The following is a 26,530-nucleotide window of genomic DNA, read 5'->3' on the forward strand; positions in this document are numbered from 1 at the left end:
GTGGGGCCCGTTTCTTCAATTTTTTTTGTTGGTTTTTTTGGTTTTTTTTTCTTTTTGTATTTAAAAAAGTTCAATGACCTTTTTGGACTTTTGGCAAAGTTTAGTAACCATTTGGGCTATTAACTTCTATATTTATTACTAATTTGTAATTTTTTTGAAATTTTGGGGTATTAGTTGCAATTAATTCTTTTGTTTTCTATTCTATTCTTTTTCTTTTATTTGAATAGAGGGCAAAATCGTCAAAAAACAGTGAAAAGGACCTTCAGCGCAAGAAAGGTGGTAAATAAGGGCAAAAATGCTAAAAAATGAAAGGTAGGGACGTTTTCCACAATAACCTCGAAAGGTAAGGATGTTTTGCGCTAATTACCCAAACTAGGAACCTATGCTTTTGTTGCAACTTGAATGTGAAATATGTGGACTCTATTTTCATTTTATAGCATGAAAATGCCCGAGGCAATTCAAATGTAGCTCTCTATAAATGTCATCTAGTGGGTGAGCACTTTCTTTGCTAGTTGACCAGCTACCGTGACCAATTATAGGTAAAGTTTTTCTGGCACTTTTTGTAGATGCACAAAATACTGATAAGTTGCAATATTTGTGCTTATTGTGTCTCTAAAGTCTAAACATTTTTATCATTCACCAGTCGTGATGAAATGGTTAATTATTTGTGTTTATAACTCTATTGTAATACTATCCTTTCAGGGAGAAGTGAATTCTTTGCTTTGTTTGTCCTTTACTGTAGGACGGTTGAAAAATTAGCATAGGTGATTGTGCTCTTTTCAAACCACCTCAAGATTCTCCACCTTTCATTGGCATAATTTGCTGGTTGGCAGTGAGTAAAGAGAAAAAGTTACAGTTAGGTGTAAATTGGCTTTATCGACCAGCTGAGCTGAAGCTTGGCAAAGGCATCCAGCTGGACACTGTGCCAAATGAAATTTTTTATTCTTTTCACAAGGATGAAATACCTGCTGCATCGCTTCTCCATCCATGCAAAGTTTCTTTTCTTCCAAAAGGCATAGAACTTCCTGCAGGGACATCCTCATATATTTGCTGGCGAGTCTATGACATTGAGAATAATTGCCTTTGGTGGCTAAATGTCCAAGATTACCTTAATGTTAGTTGCTGTATTCTCTCAACCTATATTCTCTTTGTACTAGCTCTTTTGTTTGTTATTGTGTACGCTTACCAAGAAAGGCTGGGAAAGGGGTGTAGATGGATGTGTATTTTGTCTTTCAATTTTCCTGCTTTTATTTATGGATGTTATGCTTTGCTCTATTTCTCGTATAGTTGATTCTTCAGGCTTATTCTTGTAGGAGCGGCAAGAAGAAGTAGATTATCTTTTAGATAAAACACAAAGAGAAATGCATGCAACTATGCAGTCTGGTGGTCCTCCTCCTAAACCCATAAACAGTTCAGCATCAAGCTTGCAATCAAAATCTGGTTATGATAATGGACAAATTGGTGTGAATTTTTCTTCTCAAGTTAAGGGAAAGAGAAGGGAGAGAGCAGATCAGGTTGCTGAGCCTATCAAAAGAGAATGTTCTTCAAAATCTGACGATGGTGATTCTGCTATTTGCAGAGCTGAAAATAGTTTGAAATCTGAGGTAGTGAAAATAACGGGAAAAGGAGGTCTCATGGATTTGGAGGTTGTTGAGAAGTTTGTCCAACTTATGCAACCTGAGAGCATGGACAAGAAAATGGATTTGACTAACCGGTCTCTGCTTGCAGGTGTGTTGGCTGCCACTGATAAGTTTGATTGCCTTATTCGGTTTGTACAGCTTAGGGGTTTGCCAGTGTTGGATGAGTGGCTCCAGGACATCCATAAAGGGAAGATTAATTATGGTAATAGTTCCAAGGATGGTGATAAATCCGTGGATGAATTTCTTTTGGTTTTACTTGGTGCACTTGACAAGCTTCCAGTGGATCTCCATGCCCTAAAAATGTGCAACATTGGCAGATCTGTGAATAATTTACGTTTTCATAAAAATTTAGAAATTCAGAAAAAGGCAAGGAGTTTAGTGGACACATGGAAGAAACGTGTTGAGGCTGAAATAGATGCGAAGTCTGGTTCAACTCAAGACGTTTCTTCATGGTCTTCCAAATCTCGCCTTCCTGACGCTTCTCATGGTGGGAGTAAAAATTCAAACGGGTCTGATGGTGCCACGAAAAGCTCAATTACGCTGCTTTCTGGGTCTAAAAATTCTTCAGTGAAGTCTTCGCATGGGGAGAGTAACACAAAGTCTTCATCCTCATCTCCTGGCCCTATAAAGTCAGCATCATCACCTGCATCAGGCAAAGATATCCAGCCTAACATTTCTGTTGGTAGTGCTTCTGATGTGCTTCTATCGAGGGAGGATAAGAGCAGCAGTTCTGTTCAATCTCATAGCTACAATCAGTCATCAGTAAATGATGACGGAAAGGGTTCTGCTGGGTTGGTTAACGTCAATAAAATTCCAGGCAGTGGTTATCAGGATTGGAAATCAATCAATGGTTTTTCTGGGACACCTGTTACTGGACGTCTGAAAGAAAGAAGTTCAAGTGGAAGCACTTCACTGCACAGAAATACTGCGTTGGAGAAGTTATCTCGGTCTTCCTTCAATAGTGAAAAAGTTCTCGAGGCATGCCCCGCTCCAGTACAGAGTGCTCACATAGCATCTTCAGAAGATCCTTCCATTATGAGCAGTAGAGCTTCTCCAGTGCAATCAGAGAAGGACAATCAGATCTATGGTAATCTGAAGGAAATGAGAGATGCCCATCTATCAAATTCAGACCTGAACATGGAATCTTGGCAAAGCAACGAGTCAAAGGAAGTGATGAATGGCTCTGATGAGGCTGTTGGGTCGCCTGTAGCTGTAGCTCTTCCTTGTGAAGAGAAAGTTAGGACCACTGAAGTATCCAGGAGAATCATTGAGGCCTTGAAAAGAAATGACTTGAAGTTGTGTGAAGCATCTGTCAGCCCTATGAATGCTTTGATTGAGAGCTGTGTAAAGTCTTCTGCAGCAAATTCATCTGTGTCACTTGAGGATGATATTGGAATGAATCTACTTGTGAGTGTCGCTGCTGGAGATATGTCCAGATCTGACTTGGTCTTGTGTATTGATTCTCCAGAAAGATGTACCCCTGTAGTTGATGAAATTTGCACGCACGAGGATGCAAAGTTGAAGTTATCTCCTGACAATCAAATAGCTGGAGACCGAAATCCGTGTTCTAATGTAGTTGATGGCGATAGCAAATATCAGGCTATAGCTGGTAATTCATTGTCTGAAAATGGATTGCATATTTTCTAAACATGCTTCCCTTGAGCACTCTGGTGAAAGAAGATGTTCTTCATCTCATGCTAATGGAGATTTGCCTATCACAGAATGCATCGAACCTGTCAACTTGGCCTCTATGGATTTGAGAACCAGTGCAGATCCTCAGGGGGATATCAGTGAGAAGTCTGGTGAAATGAAGAGATCTGCTTCTTTGATGCCATCAGGCACGATGGAAAAGATGAGAGATGGTGAATCAAGTAAACAAGCTCATGAGGAAAAGGTTGTTTCAAGTAATGTTAACAGCAATGCCATTTTAGACTGTAAACCATCTGAAAATAATAATTTGGTATCTGAGGATATGGTCAGTCATGATCTTTCTAAAATAGAAGGTGTTAGTCAAGCAGCCGTAGTTGTATCGTCATATCTATTGTGTGAAGGTGACAGCAAAAATGATGTGAAGGAAGAGTTGAGAACTGGCTTACATGCGGATCATGAACTACCTGCTGTTATTGCTACATCTGTCTTGACAGAAAGAAGGGATGATGAAAAGGTGCAAAGTACTGGGTTTGACAGGAAACTGATTTCAGAAAATGACAACACAGTCAAGGTAGAAACAGGTGATGAAAAGGATCCTGTAAATTATGTTAACCAATCTGAAAAACACAACTATGATGCAGGAGCTGACAGGTCTAATGTTGAAGATCGAGGTGTGATTTTTTTAGGTTCTGCTGTCGATGACATGAAGAGTCAAAATATATTGTCCAGTGTACAGAACAAGGAATCTGCAGAACACCGATCTGGTATGTCACGTCCTAAGAATGATTCACTTGCCATTTATTCTGAAGAAGCACAGAAAAATAGTGAGTTGAAAGAATCCAAGCTCCGTGGTGTTGAATCAGATGAAACTGAGGAAAGTGCTTCGTCTTTGGCAGAAGCCTCATCTTCTGCTCCTGCACCTCCAAAAACTGAGACGGAGATAAAATTTGACTTAAATGAAGGTTTGATTGCAGATGATGGAAAATGTGGGGAGCCAGTCTACTGTATAGCCCCTGATTCAACCAGTTTTCATGTGATTAACCCATTGCTTTCTGCTGTAAGTTCTGTGGCCAATGTCCTTCCTCCTTCCATTACAGTGGCTGCCGCAGCAAAAGGGCCTTTTGTTCCTCCAGAGGATCTATTGAGAAGTAAAAGTGAACTTGGATGGAAGGGATCTGCTGCCACTAGTGCATTTCGACCTGCTGAACCCAGAAAGGCCTTTGAAATGCCTTTTGGGTCGACAAATGTATCCTCCATTGATGCTTCTACTAGTAGACTTGTCCGCCTTTTGTTGGATATCGATCTAAATGTGCCAGATGAAAGAGTTGTCGAGGACATGGCTTCTCGAGATTCTGATTCAGCAGTCAATTCAACATCTGATTTCATAAGTAATCAAGGTATGAAACTGAATGAGTGCATGGGTGCTGCTCCTGCTTGTGGCTCTGTAGCACTTGATCTTGATTTGAACAAAGTTGAAGAAGCTGATGAAATGGAGCATTGCTCTTCAAGCAGCACTTTCAAAGTGGATGTTAGAAGGGATTTTGATCTAAATGATGGGCCTGTAGTTGATGATGCTAGTGCTGAGCAGTTTACAAGTCATCTGGGCAAGAGTGGTATGCTTTCTCAACTTCCTACTTCTGGCCTGAGAATGAATAATTTAGAACTTGGCAACTTCCCGTCTTTGTTTCCCCCCGGCCCTGGTAATACATACTCAACTGTGACAGTTCCATCAATGTTACCGGACCGAGTGGACCAGCACTTTCCCGTCATTCATCCTGGTGCACCACAAAGAATATTTTCTCCTACTGGTGGTACCCCATTTGCACCTGATATTTATCGGGGACCAGTTTTATCATCATCTCCTGCGATCCCTTTCCCATCTAGCTCTTTCCTATACCCTGCATTTCCTTTCGGAACCAATTTTCCTTTATCATCTGCAATGTTCTCTGTGGAGACAACCTCGTACATAGATTCCTCATCTGGCGAAAGGCTATTTACTGCTCCTGTAAATTCACAGTTTCTAGGCAATGTGGGTACAGTCTCATCCCAATTTCCAAGACCTTATCTGGTTAGCCTTCCTGACGGTAGTGGTACTGGTAATTTGGATAACAACAGAAAGTGGGGCAGGCCAGGTCTGGATCTCAATGCTGATCCTGGTGCCGTTGATATGGAGGGTAGAGGAGATGTTGTCTCTGGCATCAAGGCAACTTTCTGTTGTCGGTTCACAAGCACTAGCCTCAGATACAAATAATCTTCGTGGCAGTAGGAACCATATACGGGAACCTGGTGCCCTTTTCTAGTCTTGTAAGTATTTGTACTTTGAATTATGGAATAAATCTAACGGATCTTGGAGAAACTAACTTGATTCTTTAAGCATGATAATAAGTTTCTGTTCCTGGTAGTAAATACGCAGTGATTGATATGTTTTAGGGAAATTTATCTGCTTAGTTGTAAGTGTCAAAAATGATCTGTTGCAATACCTGATATGCATGTGTAAGGACTAAGGTTGAATAAGAGCTGCTGGGACAGATTTTCTTTCCCTGAGCATAATATTTCTGGAATTTCATTTTCTTTTAGGCATTTAAAAGATGATTGCAATGAGATTTTTTTTCCCCTTCTTTTCATCTTCTTTTTTTCCTTTTCCTTTTATGATCACCTGAAAATGCACACTTCTTTTGGTGTCTAGATGTAGTGTGCATGAATTGAGGTTATCTTTTGCATTTCTTTTAACGTGTACTTTTCCTTCTCATTTTTTCTCCATCCAGTGGTCGCACAAGCCTGATCCTGAATTATCTCCAGGCTGGATCTCCCTTCAAGATTGGGTGGTGAGTGAGTAGACGTGTTCATAGTCTCCGACCCCCATCTCTTAAGAGTGTCAGTTGTGACAAAAGTTTCATGGGATTTGCTAGTTTTTGGGTCATTTCTGGGAGGGATGGAGATAACTTTCCTGTCTGTAGATATTTAAGTGTTGGAAAGCGCGCATTCTCCTATGCTCCAATACTGAAAATTGATGGCCATACTGATTCAATGCATTGTCCCTGGAAACCATTCTGGAAACGTGATTGGAACTGAACTGATAGATGTGGAAGCCCCCGTTTATGAATATTTGTTTTAATTTTATCTAGTTTCAGCTTTCACTTGATTCTCCTTTCCACTGTTATATACTTGTATCCAGGTTGGCACCCAATTTTGGAAGCGAAAGCCTTTAATCTCTAGTGGTTCAGTTCTTATATCTTGTGTGGTATTTCAATTTTGGATTTTCTGTCTGACATTACTGCCAAGGTATGTTCTGCTCAAGAAGGATAGATTCATAACATGACATGAAATCATGTATCGTTGTCGAACTTCTTTGCTCATTCAGATGGTTTATTAACAGCAGAAACTATATTTATCTACAATAAAAATGAGGATTCATGCGGTTTCAAAATCAAATGTTAATCAGAATACCCGTGTTACTGATAACAACTTACAATTGATAATCTATTGATCAAAGCAAGCTCGCTTGACAATGCAAATTCTTCGAGAGCTCCAACCTTTGAAGAATGAAATTACTTCTTCACGCATTGAAAGAATTCCTGAAAGATTTCAACTTTCTTTCATAACCACTAGATAAGGGGCGGAATAAATGCAAATATTACCATTCCGAATCCACTCCCATGAGCAGCATAGAACAGGAGCAGTGTGTTCTTGGATCAACATACTCAGGTAAGAGAGAGAGCTGTGCAGCCTTCAAATAAAGTGTGGTTAGCATTACTTTTTACTTATAAAAGGCTACTATTATAGTAGTGGATACCCAGTAAGCATGCTATTTTTGCAGTTTGAAATTTGCTACCATGAAATTTCATTACTTTTTCGATAAGGCATCGAATTGCAATTCATATAATGTGTTGGTTTCCTGCTTTCTACTTGTAGAAATTCCTAAATCGCATCTTGACAATTTAAATTGTGCCCTTCTTTCGTGCATTTGCTCCCTTGCTTCTCTTCTTTCTTTGCAGTTTTCATTCTAATGCAGTCAATACTTGATTTTCGTCACCTTTTTCGTTAATTTCACTGATAATGCTTGGTTAAAACAAATTGTTGACTTTAATTTAGATTGTAATCAAACTTTTTTGATAAAATTATATTGCCGTCGGATAAATACTAATGTTCCTGCAATATTTAGAATCATCTCTAACAAGCCGAAGCTTTTGACGTTTTGATTTTTCACATCCTTGACTTTAGCTATCACGTATTCAAGCTAACAAATTTGTGTGTAGTGGAGAACAGTTTTTGACTTCTAGCTTTACAACAAACCTCAAAAGAAACAACCTGAAATTCAAATAAATTGATCTTCCTGAAATCCTTGCACCTTGGACAAATAATGTACGGCTAAACCCAAATCTTTGTATTAAAAGAAAAGTAATAGAGCATGATACTAGTATGTCAAACATCATGAAATATACAACTTTTCTGGGTCGGGAAGATCAATTAGTCTATCTTCTTAAGTAGTCGAGATACTGAACAAGGAGCATTTGAAAACATTCCTCATTCTGAGCGGGTTATTCTTCTCCCACAGAAGAGATTTCTGCAATTGCAAGCATGAAGACTGTCAGCCAACAATAGAAGGAAACATGTGCATATAACAGGTCGAACCCAATGACAGAGAGTTCAAAGAAAAAGGATAAATATATATGTAATTTAAGCAGATGTAACTATATAGGGTGAATTCACAATGAAGGTTTATGAAATTCATATTGATGGTTTTGCTTTCAAATGGACTCATGAAATTAAAAGACCTGAAAGTTAGCTTAAATGGAACATTCTGCTTAAAATTTGGTGGGTTCTTAGGCAAACATGATCCATATGGTGCTGCAAGATGCAAGCAAATGGTTGTAGAACAATCCCAAACCAAATGTTATGATACTGAGAAGTTGACATTATTGAAAGATAAGCCCCAAAAAATTCCATTTGATCAAATTCAACCCTTTCACCACCTTCCTTTTGTTCAAAGAACAAGTGATTTTGACAATTGATGACTACCAATTTCTGAATAACATATCTGATGTTTTGAAGTTTCTCTATATGGTTTTACTCAAACTTTGGAAGCCGAGCTCCATGTTTCTCTTTCACTTTCCTATTATAAATCCTTACACGATGGCTGGGCCTGTAAAAGTGAGGTAGCTTCATAGCCTGTGCAGGTGTACTTGGGCGAAGGCAGGATCTGACAATAGGCACCAAATATAAGATATCTGTGTTGACCACATCACCTAAAAACTTAGGTTGTCATAGCTTGGATAAACTTAGTTACTTAATATATGTCTTCAAAACAACATCTCAAGTGCAGGTTCTCTATTAACTCTGGAATCATGTTAAACCACATAATTTAGAAGTTTAAGCTATCAAAGAAAGCTTCAACATTAGATATTTTCCAGCTGACAGCTGTGTAACTGGAACTTCTAAACATGTTAGGCACCGTTTGATAGACACCAATTTTCTAGGGAAAATGGAATTAGAATGCCAATTTCCAACTTTTGTGTGTTTGATAGTGTTTTATTTTCCATGGAAATTAAATTCTTGGATTTCTTGGGAGTTGTAATTTTCTAGCTTTTGTGGGAATTGATTGATTTTCCCGGTTACTGTTGACTTTTTTTTTTTTGGTAATTGAAACAAATTCTAAGAATTATTGTAAAAAATTATTTCCCCTTAATTGCAATTTTCATGTAAAACAAAGTCAAACGAACACCAAAAGATAGATGATTTTCTTGATTTATTTATTTTTATTTTTTTTGGAAACAAATTTCATCCCAATACAAGTAAATTTCATCACTTTAATTGACAATTTTCATGTAAAATAAAGCCAAACGAACATAAAAAACACTTTTATTTTAACATTTTCCACGTAAAAAATTATACCAATCAAACACTAATTTACAATTCCTAGGAAAACAATTTCAAGAAAATTCAATTCCTTGAAATTCGTTTTCTTTCCACCCAAATTCCATCTTGGCAATCAAACGGACCTTTAGTTCTGATATTTGCAATTTCTAGGGAATTAACGATACCAACAAATGTGATTCTCCTCCAGTTGAAGGTAGCATTTGATTGCAATTATCTAATATGACTACAATAACACTTTCATAGCTAAACTAGACTAGTTGGGAGTCTTCGATATCCTGTAACTGTTTGAAAATGACAGACATCAACATTCTAATAGGAAAGGAAAGGACTGATCCAGTCATCCTTCTTAAAGTTTCCTTTATCACCAACAAAGTTGGCGTTCGATTCTTTATCATTATGACAATGCAACATGACAGTAGCTAGTGTCAGCAAAGTTTTTATCCTTTGTGCTACATTTTTTAGGGATAATTGTTAGTACTGGACAATGTTAAAGAAGAAATATATAACTAAAATATTTTTCATTATGCTATTCAATCCTGTCAGTATGTGTAGTAAACATGCACTTGGGATTTATGAAGATTATAGCAAGCACTGGAAGTAAATCAAATAGAGTAATGTGGTGGTCGTGTTATTTGGACAGTACTAGTGAGAAGAGCATAATAACAGAGTTACTAACGCAAAGCATCCTGGACGAGGCTTTTTCTTCTCCCTTTGTTTTTGTGGTGGCTTGATAACTACCCGGATAGCAGCATCAAAAACTGCTTTTACATTCTGCATATTGCATTGAAAAGGCAGAGTCTCATTTACATTATAAATTCCAAACATATCCAAGACACTTGTTGAGTAAAATCATATGGTATTACAAAAGAAGATGAATCACAGAATCTGGCTCATGTGTAACAAGCAGCATGATCTAACTATTGCCTATACATTCAGGAAAACATTCATACACACAAAACACACTGATACCAGCCAGTAAACCGCAATTTCTTTTAAAATTAACCTTTATGTTTCCCTAGGAATGGTCCATTCTGAGAAATAGCCCGGTCTTCATGGGTATATAGTACCCTGTGGGCAGATGGTCAGGTAATGCTCTTCTGAGGACCCAGTTATCACTTAGACTTTGTTCAGTTTTAGAAAAAAGGTTTACGACTAATTGGTTGTTGAATGATCAAGTGTGGACGACTCTCATTATGTTTACACATCTTATGTCAAAATTTGATTTATTCGTGCTTTCTCGCCAACTTCTCATATTTCCCTTCTAGCTAATCTGCCATATATGAACTGTTCAAATGAATACTTGAATTATGATTTGACTCCAGATTTGATAGAAAAACCAAATATAACCATATGAAGAATGACTAAGGCTGCAAAAGAGCATTCTGTAAAGAGGAAATAGTCTTTTAGACTGACTAATCATATGAATTCATAAAATACTATGGGTGGAAATCCATGGGGATCCTTTATATGATTCTACAAGTTTTCACCATGTAACTTACAAAAGAACTACTTGTTGCAATATTAATAGCCGATTCAACCATTACCTGTTGAGTTTTAGAGCTGCATTCAATATAGTAAGCGGCACCAATTTGTTTACGGAGCTCCTCTCCCTGATTGGTTATACATAGATAAATCAGTTTTTTTTAAAATAGAGATAAAAACCAAAGAGCTAGCAGCAGCCAATGATGAGAAGCCATGCCTGTGCAGTGGTCACAGGAACTAATCCCGGATGATCAGCTAAGTAGTGCTTATCCTCGCGAAGGTCTTTTTAAAACAATTGTTAGTTTGCATAATTATATGAAGAAAAAAAAAAAGCCTTGAGAACCATAGTGAAAAAGAGCAAAAATCATTAATTCAAATATGATGTAAATGCTACAGATACAAAATGACTTTTACGATAAAACAGTTTATTTTGAAAGCAAAAGCAAAAAAAAGGCCTAGCATTAAAACAGAAAAAGATATGATTAACCCCTTCAAAAAATTTCATTGATATTATGGAGGTGTGGTCAGATAGTTTCTGTTCCGGAGGGTCATAAAGAACTAGCATTAAAACTGAAAAAGGTATAACCTTTGAGTTCAAACCATAAGGATGTTTTCTGTTTGTGGGGTTTTAACACAAAAATCTCAGTTATCAGACATCATTGAGAAATTATGACAAATTTGGAAGAAAAAGGAACCTTAAATAGCATGTCAAATACTCGATCTAGTGGTTTGCCCATTTGAAAGGCATAATGTTAAAATTCCCACATTGAATTATTTTTCGTGCAAGCTAGAAGAAGAAAAAGAGAGGTTATGGTAAGAATTGTTCAGATTATTAAATAATGCCAAAGCTACACTGAATGTGGCTCTCGTATATCATTTTCTTAATGGTATTGCGAAGTTGGTTTGGGTCACATATCTTCTGAGGATTGCTAAAGTTTAGGTAGACTTCGCTGATAGATCTTCCTCCAAATACAAAAAAAAAAAAAAAAATCGGCCAAGCATGCTCTGCTACCTTGACTCATTTCTCTCTATATTAAAAAAAAAAAAACTCCCCCCAGTATATACATACATACTATGTGTGTATACGTGTTTATAAGTGTGTCTATACAGAGAGAGAGAGAGAGAGAGAGAGAGAGAGAGAGACTCTACAAAGTGCATAAAAAAATGGGTTGTGGTTAACTGCACTGCACATTTGATATTCATGTTTCAAACGCAACACCTTTCTCAATCCAAAACGGACAAATTTAGCCACATTAACCGATCTTATTAGGAAAATATGAGGTGGTATTACCAAACTTGACAGACAATTGATTAACCATGATATAACAGGAGATGAATGAAGAAAACACCAACAATTTTCAAAAGAAAACGCAAGGATAATTGTAGCCTCGGATGATATAACATACCTAATTTGGTGCCAACTAGTACCACCGGGATCCCAGGAGCAAAATGCTGAAGTTCAGGGATCCACTGCCCAAGAAGTACTATTAAAATCATATTATACAATAAAATTCCATATAAAGTACCAAAAGAATTATTTGAAATACACAGAGCATTATGCACCTTTTTAACTATATTCTCATAGCTTGCCCGACTAACTAATGAAAACGCTAAGACAAACACATCTGCTCCTCTGTAGCTCAAAGGCCTTAATCTGTTGTAATCTTCTTGACCTGTCGATGGAATCACAATTCCAAAAACCATAAATTTGATTCAGACAAGGGAAATTTTTATTGGGAAGGAAATAACTGTTAGGAGAATGTCATTCTTAAATTAGAAAGTAGCAGGGAAATATCAACTTGGAAAATAAACTGATTTCTGGAGTGAGAATAAGCTCACCGGCTGTGTCCCAAAGCCCTAAGTTAACTGTAGTTCCTTCAACTACCACATTTGCACTGAAGTTATCAAACACTGTTGGTACATAGTCCTGAAGTTGCAATAAATAAAATACTAATCATTTAGTAAATGTTGGGTAAACAGGACTCTTTTTCTTTCACAATACTGTCTAATCCGTGCTACCAAACAGGCCATAAATGCAAAAAAGCACACAAGGAAACATCGGAGGGAGATAAACACAAATTACAGAGTCCAAGGAGGATGCTGCTAAACGAAAAGGGCAAAAAACCCAGAAATATATAAAAGCAAAATATCCTTTATACCTAAAAACCCAGAGAAAACAGAGAAAAGCTGCAAAATCCAGATGCTTAAGGACGATTAAGTAATAAAAAATGAAAAAGAACTACATGATTGCACTAGGTATTTGATGAAATTGGCCAAGAAGGCATCATAAAAACTAACTGTTTATATAAATCATGAACTGATAAACCCAATTGTTCGAGAAAACAACAAATCAGGGAAAGTAGACTGAGCGACTGACTGTGGGGAACTTGTTACTGGTGTAGCAAATGAGCATACAAGTCTTGCCAACAGCCCCATCACCAACGGTTACACACTTGATGAATCTTGAAGCCATCCTAACATCAGAAAACTATCCAAGAAAACTTTGGAGACTATAAAAGTTATATGCTTTTTCAATATAGAAATAGAGTAAAAAATTCCAATCTTTGCGAGGTATTTGGTGGTTGAAATGGTTGAAAAAGCAGGAGAGAGAGAGAGAGAGAGACTGAAGCATTAGTGAACAGGTCACATGAATCTTATTCATTAACATAGTAATCTTGGCGAATAAAAATTGGATCTTTATTACTTTTTCTTTTAGTATAATTTTTTGCCCACCGTCCTTTTTCTCAATTAAATGGAACAACCATTTATTACCTTATTTCGAGCAACTTGATGAGTCGAGCAAATTGAAATAAAATATGAAGGTGTATATTTATTTTAAACTCACTTTTGCTTCTTCTTTTTTAATACCTTAATATACTTATTAAAACCTTAAAATATGAATGAATGAGCTAGGATTATAAACTTAAAATCAAATGAGCAAATCAATTTCTAATTATAAGTCTATTCTATAGTTGATTAGACTCAGACATTGAAAGATCACCTTAGAACGCTTTGAATACTACTTATGAGTTCGGATTTGAGACGCTACACACTACTTCAACCTTTAAAATTACTAAATTTACATTATAGGTTACCAATTAGTTCGACCTTACGTGCGGAATTGTCTAATTAAATTAACAAGTCACTTTTTAATTAGTTTCTAGATGATTAAACATACAATCCAATTTCTCTAAGTTTGAATGAAGCAATAATAATATGGAAAGCGGTAAAAACACAAGATTTATTGACGGAGAAACTCAACGTGGGAAAAATTTCAGATACAAGCCAATTAGCTCCATTATAGTCAACTAAGGTCACATTGCTATTCCAGTCTGGCAACTCTTTCTAGTTCTAGCTGTAGTAATTCCTATAATCTCTAAGGTTCGCTATCAATCTTCCAGTCTCACGATCCGTCATAGATATTGTCTAGCTACTCCATTAGACCTCCTGACCTACTTCTTGCAGACCACAAGATTTGCTATCTTTTTTCTATCCTCCTAATCTTAAACTGATTGCCTATTCCAACTGGAATTCCCAAGAACCTTCTGTTATGATACTTTTTCTACGCTTGAAATCCAAATTTCTCAATCTCCAATGAAAGAGTCTATTTCTCAATATATTAGGGAAGCCAAGTGTTTTGGATTATAAAGATGTGATGTTTTTCCAAACTTGGTTGCCAGATCACAAGAATGAATATGATGAATTCACCAATGAATTACGCCTTAGATCTCTTAAACAATGATATGAAAGTGTTATAGATGTGAAAGTACAATAAATAACCTTCAAAAAATCGTCAATGACTTCTGTATTTATAGTTGGGGTCAAATAGGTGTCATGGGCCATGTAAAACTCTTCAAATCGTGACATAGGGTTTAGCCGGATACAACTGTCGCTCGAGCGACATCCTAGCAAAAAGCGAGTGACGAGAGGCGAAAACTGAGCTTTTTGTTTTTAACGCTCGGGCGATGATCAGCGAGAGGTGAGCGAAAATTTATTTCATCTTTAACCTTGTTCCACACTCAATTTTGAACCCTAACTCAACTATAAATATTTGCAACTAAGTCCTTGAATTTTACAAACGTTCATTTTAGTCCCTTTTGTTCACAGACATGCCATTTACAATATTGAACCTAACAAACACGATTACAAGTTACCGTGAAATTGGTGGACATTACAAGTTATCAACGAACGTCGACTCTAATACTCTATTACAAAATTTATCAAATCCGTTCCTATTTATGCATTCATGGACCGTGTACAGTAGTATATTTATTGTGTATGGCTTTTTCCTGTGTTTTAGACAATGTAAGGACACATCTGCATTTAATTTTCCCAGAATAAGTGGGTGTCAATTAAAGATTGTTGGGATTCATTAATGAGATATATTTTTTTTATTTTTATCTTTGATCAGCTGGTGTGCCAACTGGATCTGATTTTAAATGTTTATATTTAATTTTTCGAATAATTAATGGGGCTTCAGTTCAAACAAAACTTTTAAGTAAATTTTGATTCTAAGCATATTTGACTTGTTTACATGTACTTTTGTTTGAGAGAAATATGGCATCAATATCTATTATATCATTACGTACTTCAATTCTAGTCTGTAAGTGTCATTCAACTCTGAATGAGTAATTTTTCTGCACTTTAATAGAGAATATTTACGAAAATTGAAGTCAACAACGCAACATCAACTACCATGATAACACTCCCCACAATGCAATGGTCCTAACAGATATTAGAGCTAGCTTTATATATATGCGGTGGAGAATAGGGTTTTCAAGTACCAGGATATTCTTTATACAAATATATGCAAACAGATGAGGATGCACAATGCAATTGGTGGCTACTTCATTTGGCATCTTCTTTTGTACTGAACCACTCAAGGAATATGAAGTTCTAGAACTCAAGAAAACAACTGACCAACTAATAATTACAAGTGCAGTTTTAAGAATTGTTTATCCTAAGAATTAATTAAGGACACCACAAAGTTTAGTACATTGTGCCATGAAATGAGGGCCCACATTGATAGAGATGGTCAAATTATTTAAAAGAATGTTTTATTTGGTCTTCAATTTATCTCTTTACGTTTTGTTGTTGATTCTCCTCTTTTCAACTGGTAGTATATATTCATGGTTGTTTGATAGCCATTTTTATGTAAAAATATATTTTAGAATAGTAAATTGATGGGAAGTGTGTGGTTGAAAAATAAGGAAATTTTTTTAATTTACGTGTAATATTATTTTAATAAAGAATGTATAGTTGAAAAAAAGAGAGAGAAAAATGTATTTTAAAAAAAATGGGTGCCAAACGGGAGTTGAAGCAAGCAACCGTATTTTTTTGCTTTGTCGACCCATAAGAACGCAATCTCGAAAGTCAATAAGAACACGTGTTAAATCGAGTACTATAAAAACAATTCGATAACTAAAGTGAAAAGTTTGCGCAGCTCTAAAGCAAAAGAAATGTCAAGAAAGTTCAATCATTAAATACTTTAGTGGGTTGGCCAAAGACATAAGTAAAGGTTAAGCAATATGATTAAAGGAGGACACATCAAAAGATCAAGAAAAAGTACAAGAAAAGTGCTTGTTTAGCACTATCAAAAGGCACATGGAATTAGAGGCTGACTTAATGCTTCCAAAAATTTCTTAAAAGAAATATAGAGTCATAAATTGATTATGCATAAGTTCGCGAGAACAATAATATTTCGATCAAGTATTTCAGCCGCCTCGTTCTTAAGGGTTGCCTCTTATTGGGGATATGAACAATTTTAGATATTCAGTTCAAAGATACTCGTGTTTCTATTTTTCTTTTTAAATTCTTTATATACGTATATTACAAATTTTATTTCGTACAAAGTATTATTATAGGAGAAGTTCGATAATAATCGTTTTTCTCAAATTGTACAAGGCTATTTTTATTGTTATTATTAATATTATTATTTTTGGACTGGGTTGATAATCAAGGGGGAGGAGATGAAAACAAAAGAAAGCATCAAGTGGGTTGGACCAAACTTGGGCTCTAAATTTACTGAAAAACTTGACCCCTCCAGAAGTTGGTCGGGGCAAGTAGCCCATATAATGGGTTTGTTTAGGAGAAAATTTGATAACTCCATGTTATTAACATTGAATTATGAGAAATAAAAATTTATTTTGCATAATTGCAAAAATCATGTCATAAATTGACAAAAACTATGATGTTTTGAAAATAATATATTGTAGCTATTTTGGTGTGTTGCTCCAACTGAAGGACAGGTGGCTCTACCCCTGCGGACGTCCAACTAGATAAAAATGCGTCTTATTAGACTAGCCGTGCTTCTGAAATTGGCATTTTTAAAAAGAGAAAAATTGAAATTGAAGAAAAGAAAAATCTTAATGAGTTTAACTTAACAGGAAGATAAAAGTAATGTGCTAATAGATTTCAAGTGCCGCATCATATTTTTCATTTAGATATGTCATTATTTCTGTTAATCCAATATATACGGGTAGATAGAGTGCCTAAACTAAAAGTCACGTGCCTAAAGTTTTCATTGACTTACAGTGTGTTATTTAACACCAATGGTGCTAAAGCACCAGTTTAGATTACAATACATGATATGTTTAATTAAATGAATCATGTTGTATGTCCCAAACGAGATAGGAACTTTTGTGACTCAATCGATTTAATAAAAATTACAGAAAATAAATGGCAAGAAATTAAAGAACACGAAGAGTTTCGGCCTATGGCCCCGGAGGCTCGACGACGAAATCTAACGCCCACATTCCCCGTTGAGTATCGGTTAGAATTACACTCAAATCCACTATTACAGCCCCAAAATTGAGCAAAACCAAGTTACAGAAGGAAGAAAATGTTTTGTCGTTTCTCAACCACAAAGGCCCTCATAAATCATACACTAATCTCACCAAGAGATGAATCTCATCACTTCTATTATACTATTACAAGATTTCACCTAGAAATCACACAGAAAGATCATCCAGAAGATAAAGAGAATGAAGAAGAAAATGCTGCAGTACAACAAGATTAGGGTTCGAAAGAAAAGTCTCCTAACTCTAGGGTTAGCTCCAGTATATAGATGAGATAAGTCCAGTCAAATGATCTAATGATCACCCGAGTGCCAGATGTAAGAAATCCAGCATAGGACGCACTTTAAATGAAGTTGTATTATCCAAAAAAACACGATTTCAACCATTCTCGAACCTTCAGTTACGTGGACCAATCATTGGGCCGGGTTTTCACTTAAATTGCAGATCATCAACTGGGCTCAAGAATTTCAGCAGCCCAAAACTTTACACATGTAACATTATATTTAAATGGATTTATCATTTAATGCCATGCAGTTGCTTAAACTAGTTCTTAACATCAGTGGTGCTAAATTTCATTACTCTTTCCAAAAAGTAACACACGAACCTTATTGATTAATAATGACGAAACGAGCATATAATCATGTCAAATGTACATAATAAAACTCAGTTCGACCGTTATCTGTTTCATTAACTAGATACAAATAAGCAAGAAGACTATAACACCAGCAACAGACATTTTACAACCATGCTGGATTCTTTAAAGGAGTAACAACAGCCTTCACCTGCAGATAGTTGTTGAGGCTGTAAATTCCTTTTTCCCTGCCTATACCACTCATTTTGTATCCACCGAATGGAATCGCAGCATCAAAAACGTCGTAGCAGTTAACCCAAACGGTGCCAGCCCTCAATCCTCGCGACACTGTGTTAGCAGTGTCCAAACTCCTTGTGAAAACACCTGCTGCTAGACCGTATTTTGTCTTGTTTGCCCTTTTTATCACTTCATCATTGTCCCTGAAAAAGTGAAAGTAAGTATCCGAAACCACTTTCTTCTCGTTTTTTGCCTTTGCTTCATAGTCCTTTCATGAGTTGTAAACATCAAAATGAATACTTAACTTTCACAACGACAAACTAAGCCTTATTCTCAAGAAATATTGAGTTTGCTAAAGTGATTCTTAATGCCCTGACTGACTTGGTATGAAGTCCTAAAGCTGAATAACTTGTGAATGTAGCTTTTAATTTACATAAATAGCTGAAAATTCATCAACTTACTTGAATTTTAGGATGGTCTGCACAGGGCCAAAAATCTCATCCTGTGCTATTAACATATTATCCTGATTCGACAAAAATGTAGAAATGTTCATTATTACAGTCATTACTTATGTTTAACACCTTTTATCTGCCTGTAGAAGAGGAATATGGAGTACCTCAACACTTGAAAATACAGTGGGCTGAATAAAGAAACCTTTGGACCCGACTCTTTCGCCTCCACATTCAAGGGTAGCATTGCTCTCAATGCCAGATCTTATGTACCGAAGAACCTTCTCAAATTGCTCGGAGTCAATCTACCAACGTCGTTAAGAGGAATATCAGCTTTCACAATTTTAGTAAGTTTAATTTAATAGTGAATCGAAGTACAGAAAAAACAATCGTATAATTGTTTTAGGCAACTGGTAGGAGGGCAAAAGGGATTCGAAAAAAGAAAAAAAAATCTGGTGTTGAATTTTCATGTGCACATTAGAACAAAAACTTAGCTTTTGTAAGGAGACTTCTACAATCAACGAGGGAAGAAGGCTAAACATGTAATGATTCTAATTGAGTTTGACATCTTGGTTTATGGGCTTATGATCACTTGAGCATCCTCTGCTAACAGGTTAGTTTTAAGGGTGAGCTCTACCCAGTGTGGTTGTAAGAATTGGTATCATTACAAACAGCCTTCCAGGCACGACCTTGGTTGCAGATGGGCCGGCTTGGGGAAGGTTACTTTTAATAGAACAATAGTTCTGTGTAGTGAAGTGATACTGTCTTGAATATGGACCTACTTGGACTTCGGTTCTGAGTGGTGGATGTTAGCGAGTCTAATCGTGTCCCGCATTGCCAAGCCAAAACTTAGTTTATGGGCTTATAATAACTTTGACGCTTACTACTATAAGTCAGTTTTAAGGGTAAGTTCTACCCAATATGGTTGTAACAAAAAAGTTCAGATGAATGATACTCACACACATACGGATATAAGATAGAAAGTGAGATAGTACCTGAGGACCTTGTTCGATACCTTTCTTGAAGGGATCACCGACCGTACGTCTAATAGCACGTGCCTTTGCTTTCTCTAGGAACTCATCATATACACGTTCATGGACATAAGTACGAGAACCAGCACAGCAACATTGCCCCTACAGATACCAGTCGCGTTGAATTATGGATTCTCTCCTCAAATTCTAGACGAGAAAGATTGTACAAACCTGGTTAAAGAACAGAGCAAAATGTGCTTGCTCTACAGCCTTATCAATATCAGCATCCTCACATATGATAAATGGGGATTTCCCTCCAAGTTCTAGGGTAACCGATTTCAGATTGCTTCTTGCAGCAAGCTCAAGTACAATTTTACCAGTGTCGGTTGATCCTGTGAAAGCAAGCTGGAAGAGAGCAGCAGAAGTTGGAAGGGATGAATACTTTCCTAACTGATATGGCACTAAAAATTTGGCTCAAATACCATAAAGTAAGCAAGACAATTAGTTAAGAATCCCTGATAATATGATCTGAAAAATCTTTACAAGTTCATGTGGAAGTTCTTAAACACCTTATCCACATCCATGTGACTAGCAAGAGCTGCACCAGCAGTTGGACCATATCCAGAAACCACATTTAGTACACCAGGGGGAAGACCAGCCTATCCAGATTCCAAATGCGATATGGATTAGACCAGAAAACAATAGCAGACAGAGAGACAGAACATTGTGTGACTTGTTGCTTATTATCATAATACAACCAAAGATCAAACAAAAAACAACAAAACCCTGCACATTCAAAATAAGCATGCAGCAAATAAACCCTGCGCATCTAATCATGTTAACCTGTGTACTTCGTTTGCAAATGGTCTAAATTCTCTAGTATTTTCTTGGAGTTGGAGTGTGAATTCAATACCATGAACGAAGAAAACACGAACATCTAAGAGAAGAAAAGATAAAAGATACTAAAACAATAAATATAAGACAGCGAAACTACCTCATGGAACAGTTTTGCTACATATAAACCAGTCAGTGGTGTTTGCTCTGCAGTTTTCAGCACAATGGTGTTCCCACATGCCAGTGCCGGACCAACTTTCCAGGCGAACATGAGCAGGGGAAAGTTCCAAGGAATAATTTGACCTGCAACACCAATTGGTTCGTGCAAAGTTTGCACATGATACGGTCCATCGGCTGGAACTGTTAGACCGTGAATTTTATCTGCCCAGCCTACATTATTGGAGAATTCATATTTAGGAAATCCCAGAAAATAGGTATAAACTTTTAAGTTTTATAGCATTTCCAGACACTAGGAGCAACTGTAGTATCCAAATTAAAAGCTTAAGCTTTTTAAGGAGGAAACACATTGATCAAATTAAATTCAGCCTTGAACACGCCCGCTCACATTAAAAGGCGAATTAATTTTTATCAGAGGCTTGGCATGGTCACAATTTATAAATGAGTGGCGATGAGACTTGAGCTTAGTATATCTAGTTATCCTGATAGTATATTGAACCACTTTATCTAAAAATTTGAGCTTTTAACGAGGAGAGATATTTATATAATGTAATAATTCGCAGCATGCATGATCATAAATTTAGGGTAAATTTTTTCTACTTGAATTGATGAATTCCAAAATCTTTATGTGGTTGGATTTCTGTACTTTCCAAGCATCAAATTCTACATTTTCTAGCACTCCGATGGTTTCAATCCCGATCATAATGGAAGGGAATTATTATGCACAATTTAAATATCAATTTTTGTAAGTTTTAATACCATAAATATATTGTTAAAATTTGGGTGTGACCCGAATTCTTTATTGAAAATAATTAAGAGTTCTAATTAAAGTGCATATTAAGAGGAATTTATTTGAAATGCATTTGGAATCTTATTTGAAGTCTATTTGGTAAATTCTAGTTGAAGTTTTATTTGAAAACCCTATTAGAAATTGAAATTTGTGTTGAACTTAAAGAGATCAAGATAAGAAAACTTTTGAACATTTTGTTTTATCTACGACAATACTTCCAGGCGTTGGATTCTTCCCTATATATATGGTTCTTCTCTATAATTTACTTAGGTTGTTTGACCTTATTACAAGTTAGACAATTTATAAACACAAAATTTTTATATTCTTTCTTCATATTATAATAAAATCTCTATTTTCTACAAATTATTTTATTCTTGTGTTCTTATGGTCAATTACTTCGTATTGTAACTTAATCTTTTATTTTTTCCAAAGATTTGGTATTGGATTAATCCGATCTCATCTCTCGTTTTTCACAACAAACTAATAGCAGAGTTGTTCCGCTTACGATAAAGTGGTTTTAGATCTAATCCGGATTATAACAAGTGGTATCAGAGCTTTTGGTTTTGAAATCTTGGAAAGTTTTTCATGATGGCAATTATGAGGTACGATATTTCGCTATTGAATCGCAATACAAGATTTTCGTTGTGTTAAATTAGGAAGCGAGCATTGTTCGCTTATATGGGATTGATTTGTTGTGTTTTTTGCTCACTTCATATTTGTTATTTAAGGATACGGTTTTATATAGTCATGATCTTGTCATTGAAGAAGTCTATGATGCTCTATTTTTCAAAGAAAAAGATGAAGCATATTGTTGAGGTTCATAGAGATAGCCTTGTTCTTGATGATGGTTGTGCAAGGGACAAATTAAAGTTTAATTTCAAAATTTATTGCAAGAATTCGAAGCACTTAATTAAGGATTACTATAAGTTGCGTAGTAGAGAAAATTTGGTTGCAACTTTTCAGAATGGAAAGCAATTAGAAACTTCAAGAGAAGCAAGTATTGCAGAAAATCTTAGCAGTGATGGAGAGCCTTTACTTATGTCTGACTACAATTTCAAACTTGACGATGCTTGAATTTTGGATACAGCTTGCACTTTTCATATGTTGCTCAATCGGGAATTGTTTTCAACATATGAAGAAGTTACAAAAGGTGTTGTGATGACCGATAATAATACACCTTGTCGAATAGCTAGTATTACTCTGGTCAAAATAAAGATATTTGATGGGATGTTTAGAACACTTGATGCAATGAGATACATTCCAAATTTGAAGAGAAATCTTATCTTTTTAAGTATTTTTGATTCAAAAGAATACAAGTACACTTTTGAATGTGGAGTCCTGAAAGGTTATCGAAGGAGCTCGTTTTATGTTGATGGGAAATAGAAAATCCCATTTATATATCTTGCAGGGTGATATAGGATTTTCAAGTAATCAGCATATGTTAAGAATTCAGGTGGATTTAGAGTTGGCTTCCGTACCATTGGAGTCTAACTTGGAGTCTTCTTTTCAGAATATATCTCAGCTAAATTTTGAAAATATGGGTAAATCAGTCTTGCCATCATCATCGAGGCGTCATCCTCGGAAAAAAAAAATTTGATTGGTCATCCTTACTAATTTCGACATTCTGAGTTCATCTATGTGATCGGATTTTAAAATAATTGTTTTTTAAGGCCTCGTTTGGGACATTAACAAATCAGTCTGATAGTGAAAATGGCAAAAAAACCTCATGCAAAATTTTGAGATTAATTATCAAATTTTGAGATGTCATAATTTTTTCTTTTCAAGGCCAAAATTAATTATCTGTATACAGTTAAAAATGTTTCGAGAAGATCTATCCAACCATACTAAATGAGAATCATGAAACGTAGCGTAAAAGAAGTTATAATGTGATAAAATTTTGAATTTTACCAATTTTCATCTAAACTTCGGGAGGGGATAACTTCTTCATTTTAAGACCAAAATTAATGATCTTTATATCATCTCAAGAAGAGCTATCCAACCATACCAAATGGGTAGCATGAAATGAAGTTTAGAACAAGTTATTATGTGATGAAATTTCGATTTTTATCAATTTTCATATAAAAATAAGTTTTTCATCCCAATTTTGGGATGACATAACTTCTTCATTTTAAATCCAAAATTTATGTTCTTTATATGGTTGAAAAGCTCATTGAAATACCTTTCTAATTATTTTAATCTTACTGCATAATTATCAATGTAAAGAAAGCAGTAAATTATCAGAAGATACCATAAAAACTACATAAAATTTGAAAACTTTGCATACAAAATTCATAACTCAATTAAATCATGTAATGACATATTTAAGCAGGAAACATTGCAAGGAATTCAACCTTAAGGCTCTGATACCAATGTAATGATTCACAGCATGCATAATCATAAATTTCAGGTCGAATTTTTTTACTTGAATTGATTAATTTCCCAAGATTTTTGTGCGGTTGAATTACTTTACTTATCAAGCATCAAATTCTGCATTTTTTAATACTCCAATGATCTCAATCCCAATCACAATGGAAGGTCACAATCTAAGTGCCAATTTTTGTCAGTTTTAATGTCATATATATGATTATAGGCACTTTTCAATTTATGTGTTTTCCATACGAATTACCAAGATTTTTGTGCGGTTGAATTACTTTACTTATCAAGCATCAAATTCTGCATTTTTTAATACTCCAATGATCTCAATCCCAATCACAATGGAAGGTCACAATCTAAGTGCCAATTTTTGTCAGTTTTAATGTCATATATATGATTATAGGCACTTTTCAATTTATGTGTTTTCCATACGAATTAAATTTTATTGCCATTTTTTCTCTCTCTCAAGTGCAAGACAAAATTATGGTAGTTACGGAAATCATGAAAGTTGTTAGAAGTTGAGAGGGATGTTATGAGTTTGATTTCCATTCAAACTATTCCCTCCAATCCACTTTAATAACTTGTGCGACTGGTCATTCCATATAAACTACCCACAACCCGTATTTTCCAACATATAATTAAATTGAGTCTTCAACAATATCAACACTTAATGGAAGTTATACCAGCGTAGTAATGAAATAGACGAACAAACATTGGTAGTTCTGCTTTGAGAGCTTGCTCGTGAGGTTTCCCATTGTCCCAGGTCTCAAGTGCAGCAATCTCGTCCATGTGTTTTTCAACCAAATCAGCAAACCGTAGCATTATCCGTGCCCTTTCCTAAACCATTATCCACCCATTAGTGCAAAATGATATCAAATGGAGACAATAAACGACAAGTCATAACGATCATAAGAGAAAAACAGAGGAAAACGGAAAGAGAAAGAAATAGAATTCTCACATAAGCACTCATTTTCGGCCAGGGCCCTTCATCAAACGCTTTGCGAGCAGCAGATACTGCACGGTTGATATCCTCAGCTTCTCCTTCAGCAACATGTGCAATAACTTCTCCAGTCCGAGGATCCAAAGTGGGAAAGGTTTTCCCTGTTCCACGATAAGCCTCGAGTTAAATTCGTGCTGATATACACTTATTCAAATGGGAAACAAGACATTTGATTCGACAAAAAAAAGAAAAGAAAAGGTGAGTAAGCTAAATCAGGATTACCTGATGCTGAATCAACAAAGAGTCCATTGATCAAAAGCTTGGTGTAATTAATCTGGACAGGTGGAGTAATTGGTTCCTCAAGTACTGCAGCAGTACTAAACCTGTGCATGACCCTTCCAAAACCATAATTTCTCCCTGCATATAAGTATTGTCAAATGAAGTATAAATTGCACGAGTCGCAGCCAAGCAAAAAGTTTGGACTGAAAGTGCAAAAGAGAATATAATAGATCAAGAACATTGCGTGCAATTTGTCCTCGATTAAACAATGTCCTATACTCCTATTACATAGTTTCGTACAAATACATAGGCCTTGATGGACCATATTCTTCTGTCCGGATGTAGGTAGTATTCCAGAACATGTGAGTACAATACATCTTTCTTCCAATATGTTCGATGTATTTGTACATGAATTTTGATCGATAGAATTTCACACTTACCAATTAAAAAAAATGACAGACTACTGATGTTTCCTAAGCCCCTTTGGAATTTTCAACACTTCATGTGAGGGTAGTAGTCGACGGTATTAAGAAAGAAAGAAAAAATTTAAAATCCTATTAATCAGAGTCTAGTCCTGTCTTCTCCAGCGCCAAACATACTCGGCGGTGAGCTTTGTTTTTCTAAGTTGAGATTCAGATCATCAATCATTAGAAAGACATGAAGGGAAAGGTTCTATTTCCATCCTTCTCAAGAGCAAAATCAGTATTCACTAAGGCCAAATCCAATAAACTATAAATGAGTTTGCCAGGTCAAACTTGCTTTTAAGTTATTTATTTTGCAAACATGTTTTTCACCCTACATCACTACTTCTAAAACAAGAAATTGCAGTATCACCTCTGAAATGAACATCATCTTCAAGAATTCTTTAGATGCATGAACTCCATTTACAGAGGCTAATATGCATATCCACACCACATACATATAGAAAAACCACACATCCATATTCAAACCAATACAAAGACTCATGCAAAGTTATATACATATATGTGTGTGTGTGTGTGTGTGTGTAGAGAGAGAGATAGAGAGAGATCACCAAAAGAAGCAGGAGAAAGGGAGAGAGAACGTGAGAGAAAAGAGGAAATTCTACGAGCTGCCATGGCTTTGATTATTTCAAGAACTGCTTATTTTTCCTCCTCTTTTCCTTGTTTATATATCTGAAGCTGATGGAACCATGGAGAGAGGGCAGATGGTCTAATTTTCACACATACTGACTCATGGCATGTATGACTTAAATAATTTGTTTGCATTTTTTTTGAATGCGACTCAATGTTTTTAAATATTAAAAAAGTTATTTTTAGCATTTAATTTTCTTTTTTAAGTTTAACCAAACACTCCACTTAACACTCAACTAATCCGAATCTCTTTATATTTTGTAGATGTCATTTCTTGTTTGGAGGAAAAATTCACATTTGGTCCCAACCACTATGGAGTCTGGTCGCAACTTTTCCTTTGACATTATCATC

General features: G+C 35.8%; 2 protein-coding genes and 1 pseudogene across 2 annotated transcripts; 1 reads left to right on the plus strand and 2 right to left on the minus strand.

The window, feature by feature from the left end:
* The window catches only part of LOC111406459, a 6,541-nt pseudogene extending 947 nt beyond the window's left edge, over positions 1 to 5,594 (plus strand).
* Positions 5,595 to 7,584: 1,990 nt separating this feature from the next.
* On the minus strand, positions 7,585 to 13,303 carry LOC111405285 (rac-like GTP-binding protein 3). Its single transcript, XM_023034098.1, has 8 exons — positions 13,027 to 13,303; positions 12,489 to 12,576; positions 12,213 to 12,322; positions 12,056 to 12,119; positions 10,867 to 10,931; positions 10,712 to 10,777; positions 9,844 to 9,938; positions 7,585 to 7,854 (listed from the first exon to the last, which is right to left on the minus strand). The coding sequence occupies exons 1-8, from the start codon at positions 13,120 to 13,122 to the stop codon at positions 7,815 to 7,817; spliced, it is 624 nt and encodes a 207-aa protein (XP_022889866.1). The 5' UTR covers positions 13,123 to 13,303; the 3' UTR covers positions 7,585 to 7,814.
* Positions 13,304 to 18,033: 4,730 nt separating this feature from the next.
* Positions 18,034 to 26,265, minus strand: LOC111405286 (aldehyde dehydrogenase family 2 member B4, mitochondrial). The gene is made up of 11 exons (XM_023034099.1): positions 26,101 to 26,265; positions 25,071 to 25,205; positions 24,807 to 24,949; positions 24,532 to 24,685; positions 20,669 to 20,898; positions 20,244 to 20,333; positions 19,906 to 20,079; positions 19,699 to 19,836; positions 18,871 to 19,008; positions 18,716 to 18,777; positions 18,034 to 18,457 (listed from the first exon to the last, which is right to left on the minus strand). The coding sequence occupies exons 1-11, from the start codon at positions 26,162 to 26,164 to the stop codon at positions 18,184 to 18,186; spliced, it is 1,602 nt and encodes a 533-aa protein (XP_022889867.1). The 5' UTR covers positions 26,165 to 26,265; the 3' UTR covers positions 18,034 to 18,183.
* Positions 26,266 to 26,530: the final 265 nt, after the last annotated feature.

This window comes from Olea europaea, chromosome 12, assembly GCF_002742605.1.
Source record: "Olea europaea var. sylvestris chromosome 12, O_europaea_v1, whole genome shotgun sequence".
NCBI lineage: Eukaryota > Viridiplantae > Streptophyta > Magnoliopsida > Lamiales > Oleaceae > Olea > Olea europaea.